Source organism: Crinia signifera, chromosome 11 (genome assembly GCF_055691185.1).
Source record: "Crinia signifera chromosome 11, ASM5569118v1, whole genome shotgun sequence".
In the NCBI taxonomy this organism is placed as follows: domain Eukaryota; kingdom Metazoa; phylum Chordata; class Amphibia; order Anura; family Myobatrachidae; genus Crinia; species Crinia signifera.
In genome coordinates this window covers 76607075-76630080 of record NC_139227.1, presented here as the reverse complement: position 1 = coordinate 76630080, position 23006 = coordinate 76607075, and the positions used below count along the sequence as shown (strand labels likewise).

At 46.0% G+C, this 23006-nt stretch overlaps 1 protein-coding gene across 2 annotated transcripts in view; it reads right to left on the bottom strand.

The window, feature by feature from the left end:
• Positions 1-23006, bottom strand: part of LOC146045968 (inositol-trisphosphate 3-kinase B-like) — a 95003-nt gene that overhangs the window by 57417 nt on the left and 14580 nt on the right. For both annotated transcript variants that reach the window (XM_083165117.1, XM_083165118.1), the window contains exon 2: positions 19290-19761. In XM_083165117.1, the coding sequence (XP_083021243.1) occupies positions 19290-19616 (327 nt within the window). In that variant the 5' untranslated portion in view covers positions 19617-19761. The remainder of the gene's footprint in view (positions 1-19289; positions 19762-23006) is intronic.

Genomic DNA, 23006 nt, shown 5'->3' with positions numbered 1-23006 from the left:
GACAAAAACAGAAGAGAGAGGGGGCTGGGGGAGACAGAAAGGAGGAGAGTGGGAGAGCGCAGGGGTTTGAAAGGCTTCAGACAACACCTTCCACCTTCCTTCCCTGACTCCGGCAGCTCAGCTACAGGTTCTTCCTCTAAGTTTCACCAGCACAGGTGGGTGGTGCAGTCCTGGAGGGAAGATTGCGGGACTGAGGTGGCAGTAGTGCAATGACTGTTGCTCACTGGCTCTGGTAGCGCTCTCACTAGCGCCGGTGGACGGAGCATGGGATCCTGGTGGTGGAAGTGCATACAATCAGACTGCAGCAGGGTGAGCATGGAACTGCTGCAGTGCTGGAGTAGGGGGAGGACTCCATATACTGGCTCCATGAGCTGAGGGTCTTTCTCTCACCCGCTATATATATATATATATATATATATATATACACATATATATATATATATATATATATATATAAAAAACTTCAAAGGGTCATTGACAGTGGCTTAACAGCTGCCACCCATTATAGGTGCCGCCCCTAGGCACGTGCTCCATGGGCCTAGTGACAAATCCGGCCCTGTTTATACTATTTTAATTTCAGGTTACACATAATACCACTTTCACATCGCAGACCCGTTTTAAAAACCGGTATTTTAAACCGGTAATTAAAACGGGTCAGAGCCTTAATAGTGGCCAGATTACCGTTTTAAATGCAGGTTTCAGTGTCATTCACATTGCAGTTGAAACGTTTCATTCTGAACACGTTTCAAGGCAGTGTGTGACCATTGCCTGTCATTATTGCCTGTCGGCAGCAGCGCGGAGGGGAGGAAGAGTGTCACAGCTGTTGCTGCTGCTGTCAGACTATCCACTCGTCCCTTCTATTTACATCAACTTGCTGCCGCCGCCCCCACCGTGCACTGTAATAGCATCACTGCCGCCGCTGCCTGTCAGGCTGGGCGGCTGGGGAAGAGCGACCTAGAGCCGGGCTGCTGCCTGTAATCCCCACCCTGCATGGATGCGCGGCCGCACGGTTAGCCCCTGTACCAATGCACAGCGTCCGTGCGGCCATGTAAGCGGCTCCTGTGCGGTACTCGCCGTGTGACAGTGCCTGACAGTCACGCAGCGGCCGCTGCCTTCGTCCCCGCAGCGCTGCCCTTGTGTTCATCCCTGGTACATAGCCGCATTCCCCGCCGCACGCTTCCCGATGCCGAGGAGATGCAGAGCCGGAAGATGGTAGAGATGAAGCCGGGGGGCACCGTGCTGGGGAGCGGGGAGAGCGCACTGGCCCTGTCCGCCCGGCAGCACTGCGAGCTCATCCAGAACATGATCGACATCTCCATGTCCAACCTGCGGGGGCTCCGCACGCAGTGTGCCGCCTCTAACGACCTCACGCAGCAGGAGATCCGGACCCTGGAGGTGGGTAATAATGGGCAGCAGCTGCCTCCCTGCCGCTCCCTGTCCTGTGACTATAGAGAGAGGGTGCAGCAGTAATGCCCCGCAGCGGGGCTAGTAGTGGGAACTGTACTGGGATGTGCTTGTGTTGTTTGCCTGAAATACCGTTTCAGACAAACTGTACACATTCACATTGCAGAAAAACCGGCAAGGAACCGTGTAGGACTCTGCTTTTTACACGGTTCGAAATGCCAGTTAAATTGAAACGGTAAATCGGCTGTGGTGCATTCACAGTGCAGCCTTAAACGTTTTAAAAAGGGAAAAAAACGGCAATATACCGTTTTAAAAGTGCGATGTGAAAGGGGTATGAGATGACTAGTGTGATGTTTGTGCTGGGATGCATATCACAGATTTACGTCTCTATATTAAGCATAGGTGTAGCCTTATGCTGTCTCCTAGCAGTGATATACAGTTGGAAACTAATAACTCTTTTACAAGGAAAAAAAAAAATAAACCAACAGACCATGGAGCAAAAACACTGTGAGCAGCACATTTCCCCTGTACACATGTCTATTCCACGTGATATTGTATCATTCATTTTCCACTGGCCTCAGTGACATCATAGTGTTACAAATGGATAACAAAACATACAAGGCTATTGGATAGTTGGGTGAATGCCAACATTTTCAATTGAGGATATTCAACAGTAGAAACAAAAAAAAATTAGACATATTCAAATATAATAATAATATTAATAATAATACAGGTTGAGTATCCCTTATCCAGATATCTGTTATCCAAATTATTTCAAAAACCATAGTTTCCAGAATGTTTTTTTTTTTTTTGCTAAAAGGACTAATGGGGACATCTGTACCTGGCACTACTGGGGACATGATATGTAACTGGCACTACTGGGGACATCTGTACCTGGCACTACTGGGGACATGATATGTAACTGGCACTACTGGGGACATCTGTACCTGGCACTACTGGGGACATGATATGTAACTGGCACTACTGGGGACATCTGTACCTGGAACTACTGGGGAAATGATATGTAACTGTCACTACTGGGGACATCTGTACCTGGCACTACTGGGGACATGATATGTAACTGGCACTACTGGGGACATCTGTACCTGGCACTACTGGGGACATGAAATGTAACTGGCACTACTGGGGACATGATATGTAACTGGCACTACTGGGGACATCTGTACCTGGAACTACTGGGGAAATGATATGTAACTGTCACTACTGGGGACATCTGTACCTGGCACTACTGGGGACATGATATGTAACTGGCACTACTGGGGACATCTGTACCTGGCACTACTGGGGACATGAAATGTAACTGGCACTACTGGGGACATGATATGTAACTGGCACTACTGGGGATACCTGTAACTTGCACTACTGGGGACATGATACAGGTATGTAACTGGAACTACTGGGGACATCTGTAACTGGCACTACTGGGGACATGATATGTAACTGGCACTACTGGGGACATCTGTAACTGGCACTACTTGGGACATGATATGTAACTGGCACTACTGGGGACATCTGTAACTGGCACTACTGGGGACATGATATGTAACTGGCACTACTGGGGACACCTGTAACTGGCACTACTGGGGACATGATATGTAACTGGCACTACTGGGGACATGATATGTAACTGGCACTACTGGGGACATCTGTAACTGGCACTACTGGGGACATGATTAGTGTTCATTCTAGCACCTGCTATCTTTGAAAACCCATGCAGTTCCTCTTCCCTGCCTGGGGTGTCACTGTCTGCTGTGGTGTTTCTAGCACATGTCTGGTTTGGATATCAGTGCTGATATACAGATCACATTGTGCTAGAAGCACTACAGCAGACAGCGACACCACCGGCAGGGAAGAGGAGCTGCATGAGTTTTCAAAGATAGCAGGTGCTAGAATGAACACTACATGATATGTAACTGGCACTACTGGGGATACCTGTAACTTGCACTACTGGGGACATGATATGTAACTGGCACTACAGAGGACATGATATGTAACTGACACTACTGGGGACATGATATGTAAGTGGCACTATACAATACACGGTATTGCAAAATGAGCGCATATGGTGTATAGAATGCTGCTACCAGGGAGCCCCAGTGGCTCACCGGCGGGAAGTTAGCTGGGTATCGCATGCAAGGTACAGTATGCATGTGATACCTCGCAAAAGTGTATCTCCATTCTGTACATAAAGAATGATGAGAACAAGAGAAGCAGAATAAACGCATAGATACAATCTGCAGAACAAATCATATAATATACAGAAACAATTCTAAGGGGTACATTTGCTAAGATGGACATTCTATTGAACATGCCCATAGCAACCAATTAGATTCTGCTTCTTATTACTCCTATATGAATGAAAAATCCAATGTATACTGAATATATATGAACACAAACATTGGAGCTGCAAAAGTACCTACAGAGCTGCTTCCTATTACTCTAGCGTAGGATGGGAAACGGTCATCTGTCAGATCAGACTTAGGTCGGCAGTCATTAGGTTGACCCCGAAAGGTCGACTGGCCCCAAGGTCGACAGGGTTAAAGGCCGACATGGGTCAAGGTCGACATGACTTAAGGTCGACATGGGCCACTGTCGACATGGGTTTAGGTCGACAGTCATTAGGTCGACATGAGGTTTTCACTGTTTTTTGAGCCGACATGTGCCGACAGGCGGTATTTCATGCCCTACCATCCACTAGGGCGTGGTGGGAGAATAAAATAGTGTGCCTGAAGCATTGCGGTTCAACTCCAACTGTGTCCATTGTGAGGGTACGAGTTCCTCAATCACTCAGACACCGAGCAGATGAAACCAGAAGAATGGTTTATTTTCCACAGCACGCACAAATAGACAATAAACAGTGGCAAAGGTAAATTGCAGAGTAGAAAGATATTCAGGTAGCAGGCCCAAACAGACAGTCCTTGTATAGTCACAGTCCCAGATCAGTTCCACAGGGCAAACTATCACTTATCCCACACCGCAGTGATAGCATATAAGTCCACACGATACCTAGACAGAGCATAACCTCTTAGTCCAGGACAGTCCATCAAATTCTCTTCCTCCTGGCTTGTGTGCCAGTCATTTTAAAAACTTCCAATTTCCCACGCTTCTCCATACCATCAGTGGGCTTGCACTCAATCCCTATTGGTGGATTCAAGTCAGGTTTATCCCCCCTCCCAGGTACTGCTGCTGCCCATCTGCTTCTGCCCCCTGCTGGGGTCGGTTCCAGAAAGTCTGGAAGTGGTCAAGATATGCATAGCAAGATACAATACAACACAAGATTACGTTATGGGCTGATCACCCCCTGTGGTGCCGGGTTCCACTAAGTCTGGTATTGACACAAAGGAGCTGAAGGTAGAGACACAATCATAGTCTGATTACATTATGTCCTGATTACCCCCTGTGAACATTTCCTGTTGGTAGCAGGGGAATTGAATCACCCCCTGTGAAGATTGTCCCTCAGCTAACACCCTCCTGTGATAGCAGGAACAAAAGTATGGTAATGGGACATAACCTTTTGGTGAATTATTTCCTGGGTATTTCCTGGCAGACCATATTAGGGCAAGAGCGATCTGATCTGGAACTACACACACATATAGGGAGTATATAGACATATATGGAGAACAAGAGGGTACCGACGGACTAAAATAGTACATTAATTACTACACCTAATAAAATATAGTAATCACAGATTTACAGTGAATCTGATAACCTCACATTCCTTCCCCTACTATTGTAGTCCCGGTACCCAGCTGTTCAGGAACCAATAACAACCTGGAATAGCGGGATGCAGAGCCGAGAATCTGGGGTTTGGATATACCACCTGAGTCCCACAGGGTGACATCATACCAAACCCATCTTGTAAAAGGCGGCTGGTTTGCAGAACCAGCAAGGGCATGATTACAGTCTAAGTCATACATTGGAACTAACAAGGGCTGTAGCAATTCCTCTTCTTCGGATTCTGGGTACCCCCCCTCTGCAACATTGTAACCTACTAATACTTTTGCCTCGGGCACAAAGGGGCAGGGACCACTTTCCACCTCCCCCTCTTGCCCAAGGAACAGGGGCCAAACAGCAGGCCAATATAGGGGCTCTGGCCCTGGCACTTCCACCACCCCGTCATGTCCTTCCTCCCCCAAACCCAAACTAGGGGCATGGCACATTTCAGTCCAGCATTTGGTCTCAATGTCCAGGGCTGAGGAGGGACCCTCCATCACAAACAATTCCGCTGGTGGCTGCAGGACAGGCTGTGTCAGCTCTGTCCCCTTAAAAGCCAGATGCTCACCTGCAGCTACTTCTGCGCACACCTCCTTCTCCGCGATAGCCTCCTTCCCCAGCTGAGTATGCTGGGCAGCCCGAAACACGACGTCATCTGTGACTGGTGGGCTGGTGGCCTGGATGTTGTCGGATACTCCTCTAACCACGGCGATCTCTTCTTGGACGCAGTCCTCATAGATCCCCTGGCAGCAGGATAATAGCTCTGCATCTCCCACCTCAGCAAAAGGGAAGCAGTAGTGCAGCTCCTCCCGGGGTGCCTGGCTCAGAGGCCTCACTTCCTTCACGTTGGGGATAACCTCCCCCTGCAGAGAACACTGAGCAGCTTCCTCCCTAGGATGGGGGAGAAGCAAATGCAAACGGTGCCTTTCATCACGCCCCCTGCGACACTGATCTTGCCATGCTGGGGTATCCAGGAGCCCCCGATCAATCGCCTCTTCCTCTGCCACCACGAAGCACTCCTCCAGACACTGCAATTGTTCCCACACACTCAACTGTGCACCGAAATGGAGGATCCAGGCTCGATAATCAGCAAATGCATTTGTAGGATCTCCCTGATCGTGAAGGATCTGCTGAAGGATTTCCCCGCGAGTGCAGGATTGGATGGGTATACCTCGCAGCTGACCTTCTGCTATCAGCTCCTCCATACTCATTTCTTCAAGGGCAGTTAGGGGCCCCCCTGACAACGACCCTTCTCTTGCGGTAACAATTAATTCTGTGGCAGACCCCTCGGTTGTCTGCCCAGATTGCAGTAGCCCCCTTCTAGACCTTTCCTCTGGTTCTATCTGGGGCATCAATTTATTCTGGACTTGTCCTTCAGCCTCAGAATATTGTCCTCTTTGTAGCATCTGGGTAACTGTAGCAATCACTTCCTCTGTAAATTCTACAAACTCTGGCTCTCCTAGCAGATTCCAAGAAGTGGCCTCACCTTTACAGTGCAGGAATGCATCCCCCAGGTAACACACTTTGTCCTGTATGCTGGATACTCTCCACCCACTGACCATCTGCTGAGCGTCTTCCCAGTACTTCCAGATATACTGCATTTTCCTGACAATAAATAACAGATCCGGCTTCCCAGCCTGCCGATACACTGAAGAACCTCCATCCCTGAGCTCCTCTGCTACAGGGGTCTTGAGGCATCGATTTTCTTTCCTTGGAAACATTTTCCCTTTCACAGGACTGACACCTGCTCACTTGCTGAACATCACCTTATTGCATTTTCCGTTTCCTTACATATGGTCTGATCCTCTGTTCTCTGTGCTTTCTGTGCTCGATGGTTGGTGTCTGAATGATCCCACTGTCGCTGCCGCCAAATGTGAGGGTACGAGTTCCTCAATCACTCAGACACCGAGCAGATGAAACCAGAAGAATGGTTTATTTTCCACAGCACGCACAAATAGACAATAAACAGTGGCAAAGGTAAATTGCAGAGTAGAAAGATATTCAGGTAGCAGGCCCAAACAGACAGTCCTTGTATAGTCGCAGTCCCAGATCAGTTCCACAGGGCAAACTATCACTTATCCCACACCGCAGTGATAGCATATAAGTCCACACGATACCTAGACAGAGCATAACCTCTTAGTCCAGGACAGTCCATCAAATTCTCTTCCTCCTGGCTTGTGTGCCAGTCATTTTAAAAACTTCCAATTTCCCACGCTTCTCCATACCATCAGTGGGCTTGCACTCAATCCCTATTGGTGGATTCAAGTCAGGTTTATCCCCCCTCCCAGGTACTGCTGCTGCCCATCTGCTTCTGCCCCCTGCTGGGGTCGGTTCCAGAAAGTCTGGAAGTGGTCAAGATATGCATAGCAAGATACAATACAACACAAGATTACGTTATGGGCTGATCACCCCCTGTGGTGCCGGGTTCCACTAAGTCTGGTATTGACACAAAGGAGCTGAAGGTAGAGACACAATCATAGTCTGATTACATTATGTCCTGATTACCCCCTGTGAACATTTCCTGTTGGTAGCAGGGGAATTGAATCACCCCCTGTGAAGATTGTCCCTCAGCTAACACCCTCCTGTGATAGCAGGAACAAAAGTATGGTAATGGGACATAACCTTTTGGTGAATTATTTCCTGGGTATTTCCTGGCAGACCATATTAGGGCAAGAGCGATCTGATCTGGAACTACACACACATATAGGGAGTATATAGACATATATGGAGAACAAGAGGGTACCGACGGACTAAAATAGTACATTAATTACTACACCTAATAAAATATAGTAATCACAGATTTACAGTGAATCTGATAACCTCACATGTCGACTGTGTCGACATTCGGGTAAAAAAACAGTGAAAAACTCATGTCGACCTAATGACTGTCGACCTAAACTCATGTCGACCTTGGCCCATGTCGACCTTAAGTCATGTCGACCTTGACCCCTGTCGACCTTTAAGCCTTTCGACCTTGGGGCCAGTTGACCTTCCGGGGTCGACCCAATGACTGTAGACCTAAGTCTGTTCTGACAGATGTACCGCTTCCCGTAGGATACATGCACATATTAACTATCCTATTGGAACATGACTGCATATTAGTGGAGATGGGCAAACCCTTGGTGGGTGTAACACCCTTAGGGTGCATGTACTGCCCTCCTCTAGGGTTAAGCAACCCAACCCCACACCCCTCATATTAACAGTAAATTGCATTGTGTAATCGGAGGCACCCACTGACTAAGGACACGCCTCCCAAGAATTGAATGTCCTACTGAAAGCAGGACAATTTAGTGGTACGTGATTTTCTCAAGGTGGAGGATGGGTAAAGCATAATGTACCCCAGTAACTCTTTCTCAAGGAGAATTTGCTGCTGTGTTACTAATTTATGACATTAAAGCACATTTTACTCTGCATGTGCCTGGTTGTATCACTTGTATGTACTGTACTCTGTTTTTTTATATATATTTTATTGCTCCGGGTGTATGGTTTCTGTTACTTTGTATCTCCGCCTTTACCGCTTCTTCACATTTGTGTTAATGGAAGAATGAGAGAAAGAACAGTCATCTTATCCACCAACTCTTGAACCTGTTACATCCAGTCGGATAAAAGAAGACTTGGAATCACATAATGGATAGTAATGTTTTATCGCTTTATATTGCGCATTTTTCAAGCCGGTACAAACATACACCACTATTCACCACTTAAAATAGTGTTCCTCATCAGTAACAGCTGAGCGGCTGGTCACGCCCCTGGTACCTTCCGGTGTCACAAACTAAACACTCATCAGTGTATAAACCAACATTGATTTTTTTTTTCAAGTTGGCGGCTACTTTTTGCAACTAGCTGGATGTGCGATGGGGTCAAATGTGGCCCCATCCTATGCAAATTCCTTTATGTTTGCCATTGAACAAGTTGTGTTTTTGTCCAGATATAAATATTTCCAGAAAGAAATTAAATTCTATTGATAATCTGTTTACTGTGTGGGGTGGGCCAATTGAAGAGATTCAATCTATTCTTGATACATTTAATAATACTGACAGTCCAGTAAAGTTTACTTACTGAACGGACAGATCTAAAGTCAATTTTTTGGACATGACAATTTGTAAGCTGAATGGACGTCTTGAAACGTAATATTTCAAACGCACTGATAGAAACAATTACACGCATCGAGTGCACATCCCACTCCCTTGAAAAATGCTTTGCCCTATTCACAGTTTTTGAGAGCATTGTGCATTTCATGTAACAGAAATGAGGGTGTTAAACAACTTGATGTTATGTCTAACAAATTTCTAGCTAGAAGTTACAGTGCCAAAATCCTTGATGCAGCCAAACTAAAAGCCTTGGAAATTCCTTGCAGCGAGTTGCTTAAGCCAATAAAAACTACACAAAAAAAGTCGACAAACATCTATGGGTTAATAAATGTAACTAAATGAGTGCTTTATTAACCAACAAGCTAAAAAATACCGGCCCGTTGTTTCTACCGACCAGAACCTTAAACCACTGCATAATAAAAATTGTATGTCATGTTATCAGAGGGGAAGCAATTTAAGAGGTTTATTAGTTTGTACGGATATTTCTAAGCTGGGTAAAAAAATCTAATGAAACTTTTTTGGGTAAACTCCATCTGGGTTGTGTTAAATGTTCTTATTGCACGACAAGTAGTTTTTTGCAAGTAGGGCCTACATTTTGCCATCCATTGTCAGGTAGGTAGATATAAGACACCATTTAGCCTATGACACAAAGTTTGTGATTTATATGACCGCACCCTAAACACAACCTGTCTTCTCTAATGTACAGGATCACTAATCACGTTCCTCCATTGTTAAGTGGCGGGGATAGATCTAAGGAGTTATTAAAATTAGAAGTACAATGGATCAACAAATTAGATGCATTGCACCCTAAAGGGTTAAATGACCAATTGGTTCTTTGTAAAAGTAACATTGTATTGTTGAGTCACTGGGATCGCATCATTTAGTTGCACCCAGTGATATAACATTGTATTTTATATACTATAACCAACTGCTATTTTAAATATATCATTAGTGTCTGTTTTTTTTTTTTTTTTTATTTTATATATATATATTTTTTCTTTTCTGTTTAGTATTGTGTATGTGATTACTGTTACTGATGAGGGGCACTATATTAAGTGGTGAATAGTGATGTATGTTTGTACTGGCTTGTATTTGCTATCCATAAAGTGATTCCTAGACTTCTTTTTTTATTGTGTATATATATATATATATATATATATATATATATATATATATATATATATATATATATATAGCACACTTAGAAGGTAAGTTTCATTTATGTAGGTATTTCTTTCTGAATATAAATATGTATACATACACCAGCCAATATCACACTTTTAACGACAATGTAAATTATGAATTTTTTTTTTTTATACAGACACAATTTTACCTGACACTATTTGAAATGAAGATGAATTGACCTTAAGTTACAGTATGTTAGACTACAGCAAAATGGAGTTGCTATGTCACTGGTAAAGTTTTGTTGCCTATGTGAATTGATTGCACTCCGCAATCATACAACGTCACAGGCAATGTTCCCTCTAATTTTACGAAGGCTGTGTGCGGCAAAAGATTTTGGCTGTGCAACTTTGGAAGGAAAATTAAATTTTTGTGCGTCACTTATATATGACTGGAAAATGATGTTCAGCATTTGTGTTAACTTTACTTCAAAATAATATTAAACATTTAAACATTCAAAACACAGCACACAATGTAGTTAATGGGTGAAACACACATTAATTGAGTCCACAACTGCAAAAAAGGGACCACTGCTGCTTTGTGCGCTCTGTTGTAATGTCTGTGCGCATGCTTCTTGAGTTGTGTGCGCGCGCACGTGCGCACAGCTTAGAGGGAACACTGGTCACAGGCCAAGAAAACAGCTTGTCCCAGCTGTTGGCATTCCCAACTTTATCCATTAGTTATTTTGAATGAAACTAAAACAACATATCACACATTGAGAACATCTGTCCCAGACAGACGACAAAACATGATTTTTCCAGATAACATGAGTTCATTGTGAGAAAGTTGCAGAAAACAGAAGTAATAGGTGCTTGCTGCACCTCTAGTCCTGGGAGTCATTATTTGTAAACATTGTTACAAAAAGCCTACCATCGCCAACAACACGTGGTGCCAGTTATCAGTCAACTGAGATCATAATCCTGATATAGAACGTATCACTACGTGACATGACGAGGCCTCCGAATGTAATAATAATATAGGGTTTTTTGTGTAATATTCCATTGCAACCGACCATGAATTACATAAAAAAAAAACATACTTGACAGATGTGACATATAGACACAGCAAGGTAAACAGTATCAGGTATAGTACTGTATGCAATTTGTCAATTTTCCCTATGAGGCTGATTCAGAACTGACCGCAGGGCTGCAACTTTTTGCAGTCCTGTGATCAGTTAGCCCACTCCTCAACTGTGTGGGAACCCACCACTGTGCACGGCTGCAATCACAGGACGTCAATGGCTGTGGCCGCAAGGAGGGTACAATGTGCACTATGGGCCGTGCGTATGCGGGGTCCTCTTATAAATCACCAGGGCTGCGAATTTACAGCCTTGCAATCAGAGCTGAAACAGCGCCAATATCAACATTAATAATGGTGACAATTATGATGTCACTATGGTTGAAATGTAAATCTAACATATCAACACATATACAAAATATTTTACATGATCGACATAAGTGACATTACCATTAGAGTTAGACTGGGTTTCGGGGTTGGATATATCTTCTTTTTTTTTTTATAATTTAATCTTTATTAAAGTTTTAATTTGATATACAAAATATTAGACAAAGACAAGACATAACAAAAAAAGGGAAATCAACAAACGCGGGGAAGGAAGAGGAGAATAAAAAAAAATAAAAAATAAAACAATTTCATTGCATATTACACGATGGGCATTGATTTTATAGATAAAAAGCAAATTAGGCTTATGTGGTCTTTTACACTAATAAATAGGTGAGGAGCCATGGGTGGCGGGGTTGGAGATATCTTAGAAATGCATTGACCTTTTATTGGTGTCAAAATTTTGAATGCCAACATGAGGAACATGTCAACATGGCCCTGAACATTATCGGCATGTTGACATAATCATGTCAACATTATGAATGTTGATATGGTCACTATTGTCATAATATACTGAACCATAACAGAAACAAATTCCAACAAAATGCCTCTAATGAGTCTGCAATACAAGTTTGGAACAAAATCAAAACTTTTTTTTTTTTACCAGGAAACATCCAAAGAGCCTCCTGCAGTAAATAATGTGGTACTTGTTTCCTAGCACGGCGCCCAGATTTTCTACGTACGGCACTGTAGGGAAATCTCATCGCATGGGCCATTATAACGGCATGCGATGCGATTTTTTTATGTAATTTTTTTTACACCACAATTTCGCATTGTATAGCATCAACATGCGATCGTATGCGATTTTATAGGGTGTTTGATGCCATGACATTAGGTATGCAATCATATGATTGTATGTCCCAAAAAATAGGTTTAACGACGCCATATATTGAAGTTTAACGACATCAATATCGACGCCAACCCAAAGCGTGGCGAGCGGCAGCGTAACGCCTCCTCCGACTTTTTCATTACTCCAATATCCACGTCGGCGTGGAGTTGATTTTATATAGTGTGGCGAGCGCAGTGAGCCTCGAGCCCGAAGCGTGGCGAGCGCACGTGGATTACTTTACATGTATTCCGCGTCCCCTTGCCACACTTCGGGCTCGCTGCGCTCGCCACACTATATAACATGAACTCCATGCCGACGTGGATAGTGGGGTAATGAAAAAGTCGCAGGACGCGTTCCGCCGCCCCTCATGCTGCGCTCGCCACGCTTCGGTTTGGCGTGGATAGTGGGGGAGGGGGGAGCGTTAAACCTATTTTTGGGGACATACAATCATATGATTGCATACCTAAGGTCATGGCATCAAACACCCTATAAAATTACATGCGACCGCATACGATTTTGCGGCAGATGCGATGCGATGGCCCGGGCCTGAGAGAGCAGTGTATAAATTACATAGAAAAATCGCATTTCGTATCGCATATTGCATGGCCCTAAAATGGCCCATGCGATGCGATTTCACTACGCAGAACAGCCCACTAAGCAAATTACTTAGTGGGCGCCGTTCTAGGAAACAGGTACCAAAAATGGTGCAGAAGTCAATGAGGTAAAGCGATAGGCTTATTAACCATCGTCATAATAATTTGAGCTAACCTGCGTCTCCTCTACAACAGGACTCCCAGCATCTCTTACTATCTGATGTACAGAAGGCTACAGTGTTTGAGGTTGGATCACTGTTCGTTGAGTTATTTCCATCATTACATCACCATTATACTTTGGTCTCCCAGCCAGATAGGGCTAGGTGAAAAAAATCGGCACATGATTTGACAATTAGGCTGACAGTTTTGAATGTACTTCTTAAAGCACAGTTTGGTGGTTTTAAAATTCCCCAATAATAAAGTAACCTCAGTGGAATTAAAGTGATGCAGGTTATTAGTAATACAGTGGCATTAGGGTAATTTCACACGCACCGGCTGACGAAGGGCGGCGAAACCCCGCACGGACAAAAGCCGTGCCGTACACAGTAGTTAACAATGGACAGCATGGTGTCCATTCATATGGGATGGTCACGGCCTGGCCGCCCGGTTGCAGCCGGATATCACCCAACTGCCAGGCTGTGGCCATCTCCACCATTGTAAACTTCTGGGTACGGCACGGCTTCTTGGCCGTGCAGGGTTTCGCCGCACGGCTGTTGCTGGTGTGTGTGAAAGGGGCCTTACAAGGGCAAAGTATATATGAGATTGTAGAGTCTAGTGTAGTGTCTTCTCTGTGTTCTGTAGCTAGCAATCTGCAAATAACATTTACCACGGGGCAGAACGGATGGTGTAATGGTTAGCGTTACTGCCTCAAGACACTGAGGTCAATGGTTCGATTCCCACCTCCAGTAATCCGGCTTCCTCCCACAATCCCAAAATATGCTGGTAGGTTAATTGGCTCCCAACAAATTAACCCTCTGTGTATGTGTGTCTGTACATGTGGTAGGGAATATAGACTGTAAGCTCCACTGGGGCAGGGACTGATGTGAATGTTCAAATATTCTCTGTGTGAATGTATAAATAACTGGTAATAGTAGTAGTAGTAACAACTCAAAACAGACTGTAGTCATGGAATGGTCCCCAAAATACACCTCTGTAACTAGCAAATGGGATTCCTACAAAACTTTAAACATATACTGGTAGGCTTCTTCATTCATCTATCTAGGCTACTTGGGTTCTTATCTGCCATCAAATTCTAGGGGCTAATGTAATAGCTTCAGAGGCAATTAGGAGCCTATTACATTTATGTCTCTGTTTCTCTCTCTAAGCAACAGCCCACAGTTTGTAGAGGTGATTGTCCTCTCTTCTGCACATATAAAGATGTGACATTAGAGGTTCTACGCTACATCATGCCTTGTTCGGTAAGTCAAAGGATGTTACTTCAATTCATCACAAAATAAGGAAAGTTACAAAACGGGGACATATATAGATGTTTATTGGGTTTCCTACTTGTACCTGGCACACATCAACCTCCATATGACCAGAGGGAATCCTGTTCATGACAGATGTACCATTATTTTCGTACGTTCCGAGCTATCTTTGTAAAAACAGCTTAATCCGATTTAATTAAAAACTCCATAAAAGGTAAAGCTCTCAGCTAACGAGATATTCCTAGCCTAAGGGGTATAACCTCGGCTGCTCACTTAATTCACAGGGAGCATTTTAATCTGGATGAGATGGAAAAATAAATGAAATGTCAATTTCAGAATAAAGTGGACAGCAATCCAAGGGATGGAAGTTGGGGGGGGGGGGAGCTGCCCTCACACTCTACAGGTTGTCGCTCACAGCTGTCCTGTGCGGGGGCAGGTTACTCAGAGAAGGAGTTTAGCAGTCCTTTCATTTATTAACTCCATGGATTATTGCAGCTCTATGGTGAGAACCCAGGGCAGGGATAAGGGAAGATATATTTTTCCAAAAGGCAGCTTTGGCTCTGTCTCCTGGCGCAGACTTCTGAGCAAGCTTTGTCTTATTTATACTGACAGCGGTCTGGTACCATAATGAGTCATGAACGATGGTTGCAGTGGTGATCTGACTCTGCATCCTCAGAAGCCGCACTCAGGCCTCACAGGTGCATACAGGAGTCATCTATCCCCTACAGTTGTCTCCGGCTGCATTCACATCTTATTTGTACAACATGAGGCTGGGCAATTCTACACAAATCTGAATCAGGCCCACTGTCCGCACTGGATACCAGTGATAGCGTAATCAGTTAAGTAATACACTAAGCAAAAAAGCAAGATACCTGATTCAGGTTGGCTCGTATAAAGCCAAACTCGGTCCGGGGTCCGATGGAGCGGCTCTGCGCACGCATATAAGTGAATATACGCATGTGCAGGGCTGCTGTGCACACGTGTAATGCATTCGCACTGGTTCATGAGGTAGGGGGACGGGCGAGGGCAGACACCATCCGGGAGCAGGGGAACGTCCTGTGTTTTTTGGGTGTTATCCCTGGGAACACAGGCGTGCCGATGCATGTGACATCAGCCGCCCGCCCCTGGCAAGCATTGGCCCGTTTGTGTTCCCAGGGGAACGCCAAAAAAACGCTGGGCGTTCCCCTGCTCCAGGCCCTGTTTCCGCCCACAGCCCTCCCTCTCTGCAATGAACGGTACACACTCGCCGAAGCCGCACTCTTGTTATTGGAAAAAGTACTTAAAATATAACTTTTATTTAATATTATTAAAAGATAATAATCCATATATATGATCCATTCAATAAAAGTTTTTCTTTAGAACAAAACCGCAATAAGGTGTGTATTTGAATGCCAGACAAAGTAGAATATTGTGGTCACAACATCTCTAATAATAATCAAGTGGCACCAGGTGAAAATATCTTAATACAATTTATACTCTCTTGAAAATACAAGTTATTATTTCTCCCTCAGTAAATCAGCAAACTATGGGCCTTATTCTGGTTCACTCTCAGAGGCTCCTTCTCAAATAGATAAAACCATGTGCACTGCAGGTGGGGCAGATGTAACATGTGCAGAGAGAATTAGATTTGGGTGGGGTGAGATCTACATTGCAGTGTAAAAATAAAGCAGTCCGTATTTTCCCTGCACAGAAACGAAATAACTCACTTAAATCTAATTACATCTGCCCCACCTGCAGTGCACATGGGCCCTTATTCTGAATCGTGCGGTACGGCCCGCGTGCGGCCGTACCGCCGATGTTTTCAGTCTGCACATGCGCAGAGGTCAATCTGCGCATGTGCAGCCCAATTCGCCGCAGACGTAGTTCGTCCGCCGCAAAGGGGGCGTATAGGGGCGTGAGGGGCTTCATACCCTCATTTCCCTATGCATACGCCCCGCGTTTCATGGGCGTTCCCATGCAAACGCGGGGCGTATGCATGCTAATGAGGGTATGACGCCAGTGATGGGGGCGGGAAGCTGACGTCGCCGGATGTCAGCTCTCAGCCCCCATACAAGCTATCACACGGACGATTGTCCGTGTGGTCTCAGCTTGCGGGACCTGGTGGGGCGTGCGGCCCTGCCTTCGATGGTCGCCGACCATCGAATGCAGGGGGCAGCTCCCACCATGGTGGAGGCGTACGCCCCACCATTTTCTTGCGGATCGCCAGCCGTCCGTGTACGGACGGCCGTGGCGATCCGTATCGTGGGCGGGGATTGGTTTGTGCGGCCGGAGCACCGTGTGCGGCTCCGGCCGCACAGATCTGAATAAGGGCCATGGTTTTGTCCATTTAAGAAGGAATTTGCCTCTGAGAGTGAACCAGAATAAGGCCCTATGTGTGGTTCCCCAATTATCTAACTCCAATTCTACAGGATATACAGCATATCGCCTATAGTGCCAGTGGCACCACATAAGGGATATAGGTAACAGAGTATGGGACTGGAATCACTGCTCCTGGGTGTGCCAGCTGGCAGTGAACACTAGGGGGGGGGGATTTACTAAGATGGGAGTTCTATTTCACATTGGATGTTGCTATAGGCAACCAATCGGAATCTACTTTTTATTTATTTAGCACCTTCGAAAAGATAATAGATAGTATCTCCATCCATCCACCAATCAGCATGCTGACAGCCGTTCAATGTCTGGCTGTAGGCTGGGAGGCAGGTAGAGAAATCTGCCTCACTGCTCTGATTGTGTGATCCCCACCCACCTCTGCTCGATGCCCCCTAGAACTGTGGGACCCTGAGCAGTTCTCCAGTGTGCCTACACATTATGATGGCCCTGGCGCTTGTGATCGGCGAACAGAAAACCAATAGCTGTATCCCGATGGTCAGGATCCTGACCCCCTTTTAGGTTAAGTATACCCCCAACCTCCAACCATCCCTATCTGCAGCCTAAGCCACCAACCCCGCCCCCCACTGCAGCCTAACCTAAACCCTCCATCCCTTAGTACCAACCCTAACCATACCCCCCTCTGCAGTCTAACCAGGACTGTACCCCAACTCTTCCTCTTGTGCTTGATCATTGCCAGTCTGATGCAGGGCTGTATGCTACGTCGCAGGGCCTGCTCACACACATGACAAACAGGTAATGGGCATGCCCAAAGTACCAATAATTGGAATATTGCACATCTCGTAGCCACGCGCTATATTCCTCACAAAGGTATTTTCTTCACCTCAGGTTAAAAGTCCCCAATGTCTTTTGCTATAATATCTTTTACAGTATATGTACAGACCTATGGTAATCACCTAAGCTTATCCCGAAAAACAACAGGGGGCATTATTGATTACCAAACCCTCTCCAGAGGTGACAGTGAGGTGGCTGTACAGGAATATTTTTGAAAGGGCCCAGTAAGTTTGGCCCACACTCCTGCAGCTCCCATCCTACTCTTTTGAATGCGTGCCCCTTATGACAATGCCAAGTTCGCCTGTCCCATAGTGGCACAGTGCATGCACAGTGAGAACACTGAATAATAGCGGGACTGGTGCATACTGTATGTATTTCTTCAGCTGGGGTGTTCTATACAACAATGGGCTTTTAACAATATGAATCTTCCTACACAATGTTTCATACTAATAACAGTGATTATTTTTCCCAACACAAATTCTACAAGATTGTCCCTCCCACAACCAGCGAGAATCTCAATAACTTTATCTGTCATTATTACAAACACACTGTCAAAACAATGCCTGCGTGTACATGCCCAACTATCATTTTGCTTGCTTCACAGTAGCGTCTGCCCCCTCTACACTTTTCTCTACTTTATTCCCTCTCATCAACTCAGTAGATGTAATTTGCATCTTCGCCCACAGATAACGAGGCCTCCCAGCATACTCTATATATGTTTCTCAACCCTTTAACTACTGGAGATATCTCTTAATGTTGCAATTTCACACAAAGGGGGAATTTTACTAAGATGGGAGTACTCTTTACATGGGATGTTGCTATGGGCAACCAATCGGAATCTACTTCTTATTTGTTTAACACCTTCTAGAAGATAACAGATATTGGGGCAGATGCTCTATGCGAAAAATGCGGTGAAAAAAACCCATTATCTGGGTTTTTACAGCATTTTGATAAGCAGGAAAATGCGCACGGCGGGTTTTCGCCATCAAAATCTGGCGATACTTCATAGAAGCCTATGGGCTTCTTATCGCAACCCCTGCTGCCCCGCACAGATGCAAGCCACTCCTCCCCCCTCACCTGAGTCCCAGCAGCACAGGACTCGTGATCTCCTCCTCTTTAGCCCCTACATCCCCTTCCAGGTGCAGGGAGGAGGAGGCGGAGCCTGCAGCAGCAGGATCATCAGCTCGGCGGTTAAGGGAGTGAGGGGGAGCCGCCGGGCACATCGCAAAGGACAGCTCTTAACGCAAGAGCTGTCCTCTGCAATAATTATCGCATATGTTAGGGCATATGCGATAATTATCTATACGGTAGCTGGCAATGTGTGGCGGACTGGGGCTGCGGAGGTTACTGCATCCCACCCATTACCTGATAGCAACATCCCATATGAACTAGAACTTTCATCTTGGTAAATTTTCCACATAGGATTTGACCTGAAAAACGACAATTCTTAACACCTTGCCCTCACCTTCCGTAAGGTTTTACGCTTTGTCTGGACCTCCTCTTCTTCACTGAAGACCTGGTCACTTTCTGGTGAAGAGTAGGCTATTGATGAACAAGTAGATGTGCTAGAGATAGATCTGTCCGACTGCCTCACTAACTTCTTCTGTCGCTCTTCCTGTGGAAGTAGCTCCACCGGGCTGTCCTTCCCTGTGGACTCCATGGTCTCCCTGTCCTTCTGACTTTTCGGTCGCATTTTGCAGTCTCTATTGAGCGTTTGTGTATCCTTTTCGGTCTCCTGAGGCAATACAGATAAATTCTCCTTCTCCAGAGGCACTTTCTTTTCCTGCTCCATCTTCCTTGCTGTAGACTGAAAACTTCACTTGGTCTTTAATCAGTGGTATTGCACTAGACTGGCCGGTCACGACTGGCTGCTGGCTCTTCCATAGGTAATCCCTAAAATGTGTCTCTCAGGCACAGTCCCCCTGTCCATGTGACATCTGTGAAGAGAATTCAACCAACATATAATAATGAACATGTTGCAAGTATGAGGTGATCAACATATTTTCAGAACCAGATTATCAATGAGCCAGAAGAAGCTACAAGGCCTCAACACAAAAATAGGCCCATCAGCAGGGCTTAAAGTGGTCCTGGAGAGGTGGTGGAACTTATTTCCCTCTGCCAGCAAATTACCCATCTCCCACAATAGGCAGATACAGGGCCAGTGGTAGGGTTTTTGGCAACCCCCGGCAAACTATAATGCTTTTCTATAATAATTACTGTGCAGGGCCAAGGTGGAAGTTGAACTAGTTCCACCTGACCATTAGAGGTGTTGGAACTCAGTTCCACCATGTTCAACCCCACTTTAACCCCTGCCCATCACCAAAACAGCATAAGAATGCCCAGCTGGCCACACAGTCGGACATAATTAATAAGTATTAAAGATGTATTTATATTATCCTTACATAGGCCCTTATTCAGATCTGTGCGGCCGGAGCCGCACACGGTGCTCCGGCCGCACAAACCAATCCCCGCCCACGATACGGATCGCCACGGCCGTCCGTACACGGACGGCTGGCGATCCGCAAGAAAATGGTGGGGCGTACGCCTCCACCATGGTGGGAGCTGCCCCCTGCATTCGATGGTCGGCGACCATCGAAGGCAGGGCCGCACGCCCCACCAGGTCCCGCAAGCTGAGACCACACGGACAATCGTCCGTGTGATAGCTTGTATGGGGGCTGAGAGCTGACATCCGGCGACGTCAGCTTTCCGCCCCCATCACTGGCGTCATACCCTCATTAGCATGCATACGCCCCGCGTTTGCATGGGAACGCCCATGAAACGCGGGGCGTATGCATAGGGAAATGAGGGTATGAAGCCCCTCACGCCCCTATACGCCCCCTTTGCGGCGGACGAACTACGTCTGCGGCGAATTGGGCTGCACATGCGCAGATTGACCTCTGCGCATGTGCAGACTGAAAACATCGGCGGTACGGCCGCACGCGGGCCGTACCGCACGATTCAGAATAAGGGCCATAATTATGCAATGTTTACATTTTTACATATTATGGGAGACATTGGAGCTGATAGGAAAGTGTTGCCCACACCTATATTGCCCTGGCCACTCCCACACAGCAATGGCCACACCTACATGATACTAGCCACTCCCGCACAGCATTGGTCCCATACACATGGTACTAGCAACTCCCACACAGGGCTGGTCACCCCTCCGCTGCTTCTCACAATAGGCCCTAGAGCCTTTTTAACCCCAGGCCCATGTGGCCTCTAATCAAATATGGAAGTAATATGTCATTGAGGCGGAAATGGAAATAACTAGATGAGCAAATCCTTCAATATAATAAATTGCCATACACTTATATGCAGTTCTTGTGTGTGTATACTGTACATGGCCATGCCAGCAACATAGCAGTCACATGGTACCGTTACACATAACTTTAACAGGAGATGATATAAAGGGATCACTCATTATCAAGATTAAGTCAAAGACACATTGTTGCAGCAGTCAGGGGCGCAAACAGTTCAGCCGGCCCGGTGAAATAAGGGGGTGTGACCAACAGAGATGGCGTGGCCAAAGAGACGTGGAGGACAGTCTGCTGCTGCCTGTCTCCCCTGCTCAGCACACAGCACTGAGCAGCGTGTGCTGGGATGGAGAGAGAGGCTGCTGCAGCGGCAGTTAGTTCTCACTCGCTCCTTGCAACAGCGTAGGGGGGGTGGGACTTGGTCCCCTCCAGCAGACCCGGACCTGGGTAAAAAGCACCACGGGCCGCAGTCATGGATGCAAGGTTGTCTGAGCAAACCTTGAGAGCACTATTGTAAAGGTGTCCATACACCTAACAGAAGAATCGAATGCTGCCTTGCACTCGATACCTCAACCACTGCCCACCGGGCAATACAATTCAGTGAAACATAAATTGTGTTACGGTAAATACGAGATGTGTAAGTTCTCCCTTCTTATGAACTACAGATGACTCCTCAGACCAAATCAGTTTAAAATAGAAACAGGAAAGGTTGAACCCTGGAAGGATGTGATTGAGGTAAGCTATGGCAAAAAGAGGCCGGAAAGAAATGGAAGGAGAATTAAGGCAAAGATAACTGAAAATGAAATCACAAAAAACGGGACCTTTGTGAAGTTCAGTAGGAAGGGAGTATGTAAGCGCAGATGTTTCTACAAGGAAGAACATGGAAAAAGGAGGGGTAGATGGAGGGAATATTGACGGCTAGGAGGAGATGGAGATAGTACTGACTGCAGAGATGGAGAATGTGTACAGAAGGTAAGATGGTGCGACAGATACGGCTTAGTCTGAAGAGCCAGTAGTGTCAGCTTATTATATACTGTACTCACATTCAAATGGGCTCTGAAGTAAATATCTCTTCATATTAAATTGTTAGAGGACAGCATCAGTATCTGCCCTCCTCATCTGCTCTCCCCCTCCTCTCGCTCCCCCTCACATCTCTTGTTCAATGAGGGCTGGCCCAGAGCCAGAGGGAATAGGAAAAGTGAAGGTTCCCACAGGCACACTGTGTGTCCTCAGCTATCACTCCTAGCCTGGCAAATCCGCATCTGGGCGCAGGCATGGCAATGCTGATGGCCAGGTAGACCACAGAAAGGATCACAACTTAAAAAGGAATGTAGGCTCAGACTGACAGCTGGGATCCTTCTTTTAGATGGGAAAAGCAGGTGATCAGGCTCTGGTACAGGCATGTATAAGGAATGGGAAGCAGTCATCTGTCAGATCAGACTTAGGTCTACAGTCATTAGGTCGACCCCGGAAGGTCGACTTGCCCCAAGGTCGACAGGGTTAAAGGTCGACATGGGTCAATGTCGACATGACTTAAGGTCGACATGGGTTTAGGTCGACAGTCATTAGGTCTACATGAGTTTTTCACTGTTTTTTTAGCCGACATGTGCCGACAGGCGGTATTTCATGCCCTACCATCCACTAGGGCGTGGTGGGAGAATAAAATAGTGCCCAAAGCATCGCGAGCGAAGCGAGCGATGCGAGGGGCTGCGGCGCATCTCCAACTGTGTCCATGTCGACTGTGTCCTAATGACTAATGACCTAATGACTGTAGACCTAAGTCTGTTCTGACAGATGTACTGCTTCCTAAGGAATTCAGCTGAGAGTCTGCACGAAAGCTACACTAAGGGCCTCATTCCAATCGCTACACTCCCTGCACATTCGCACAAGGGAGGGATGTTGGGCAACTGCACATGCGCATAAAC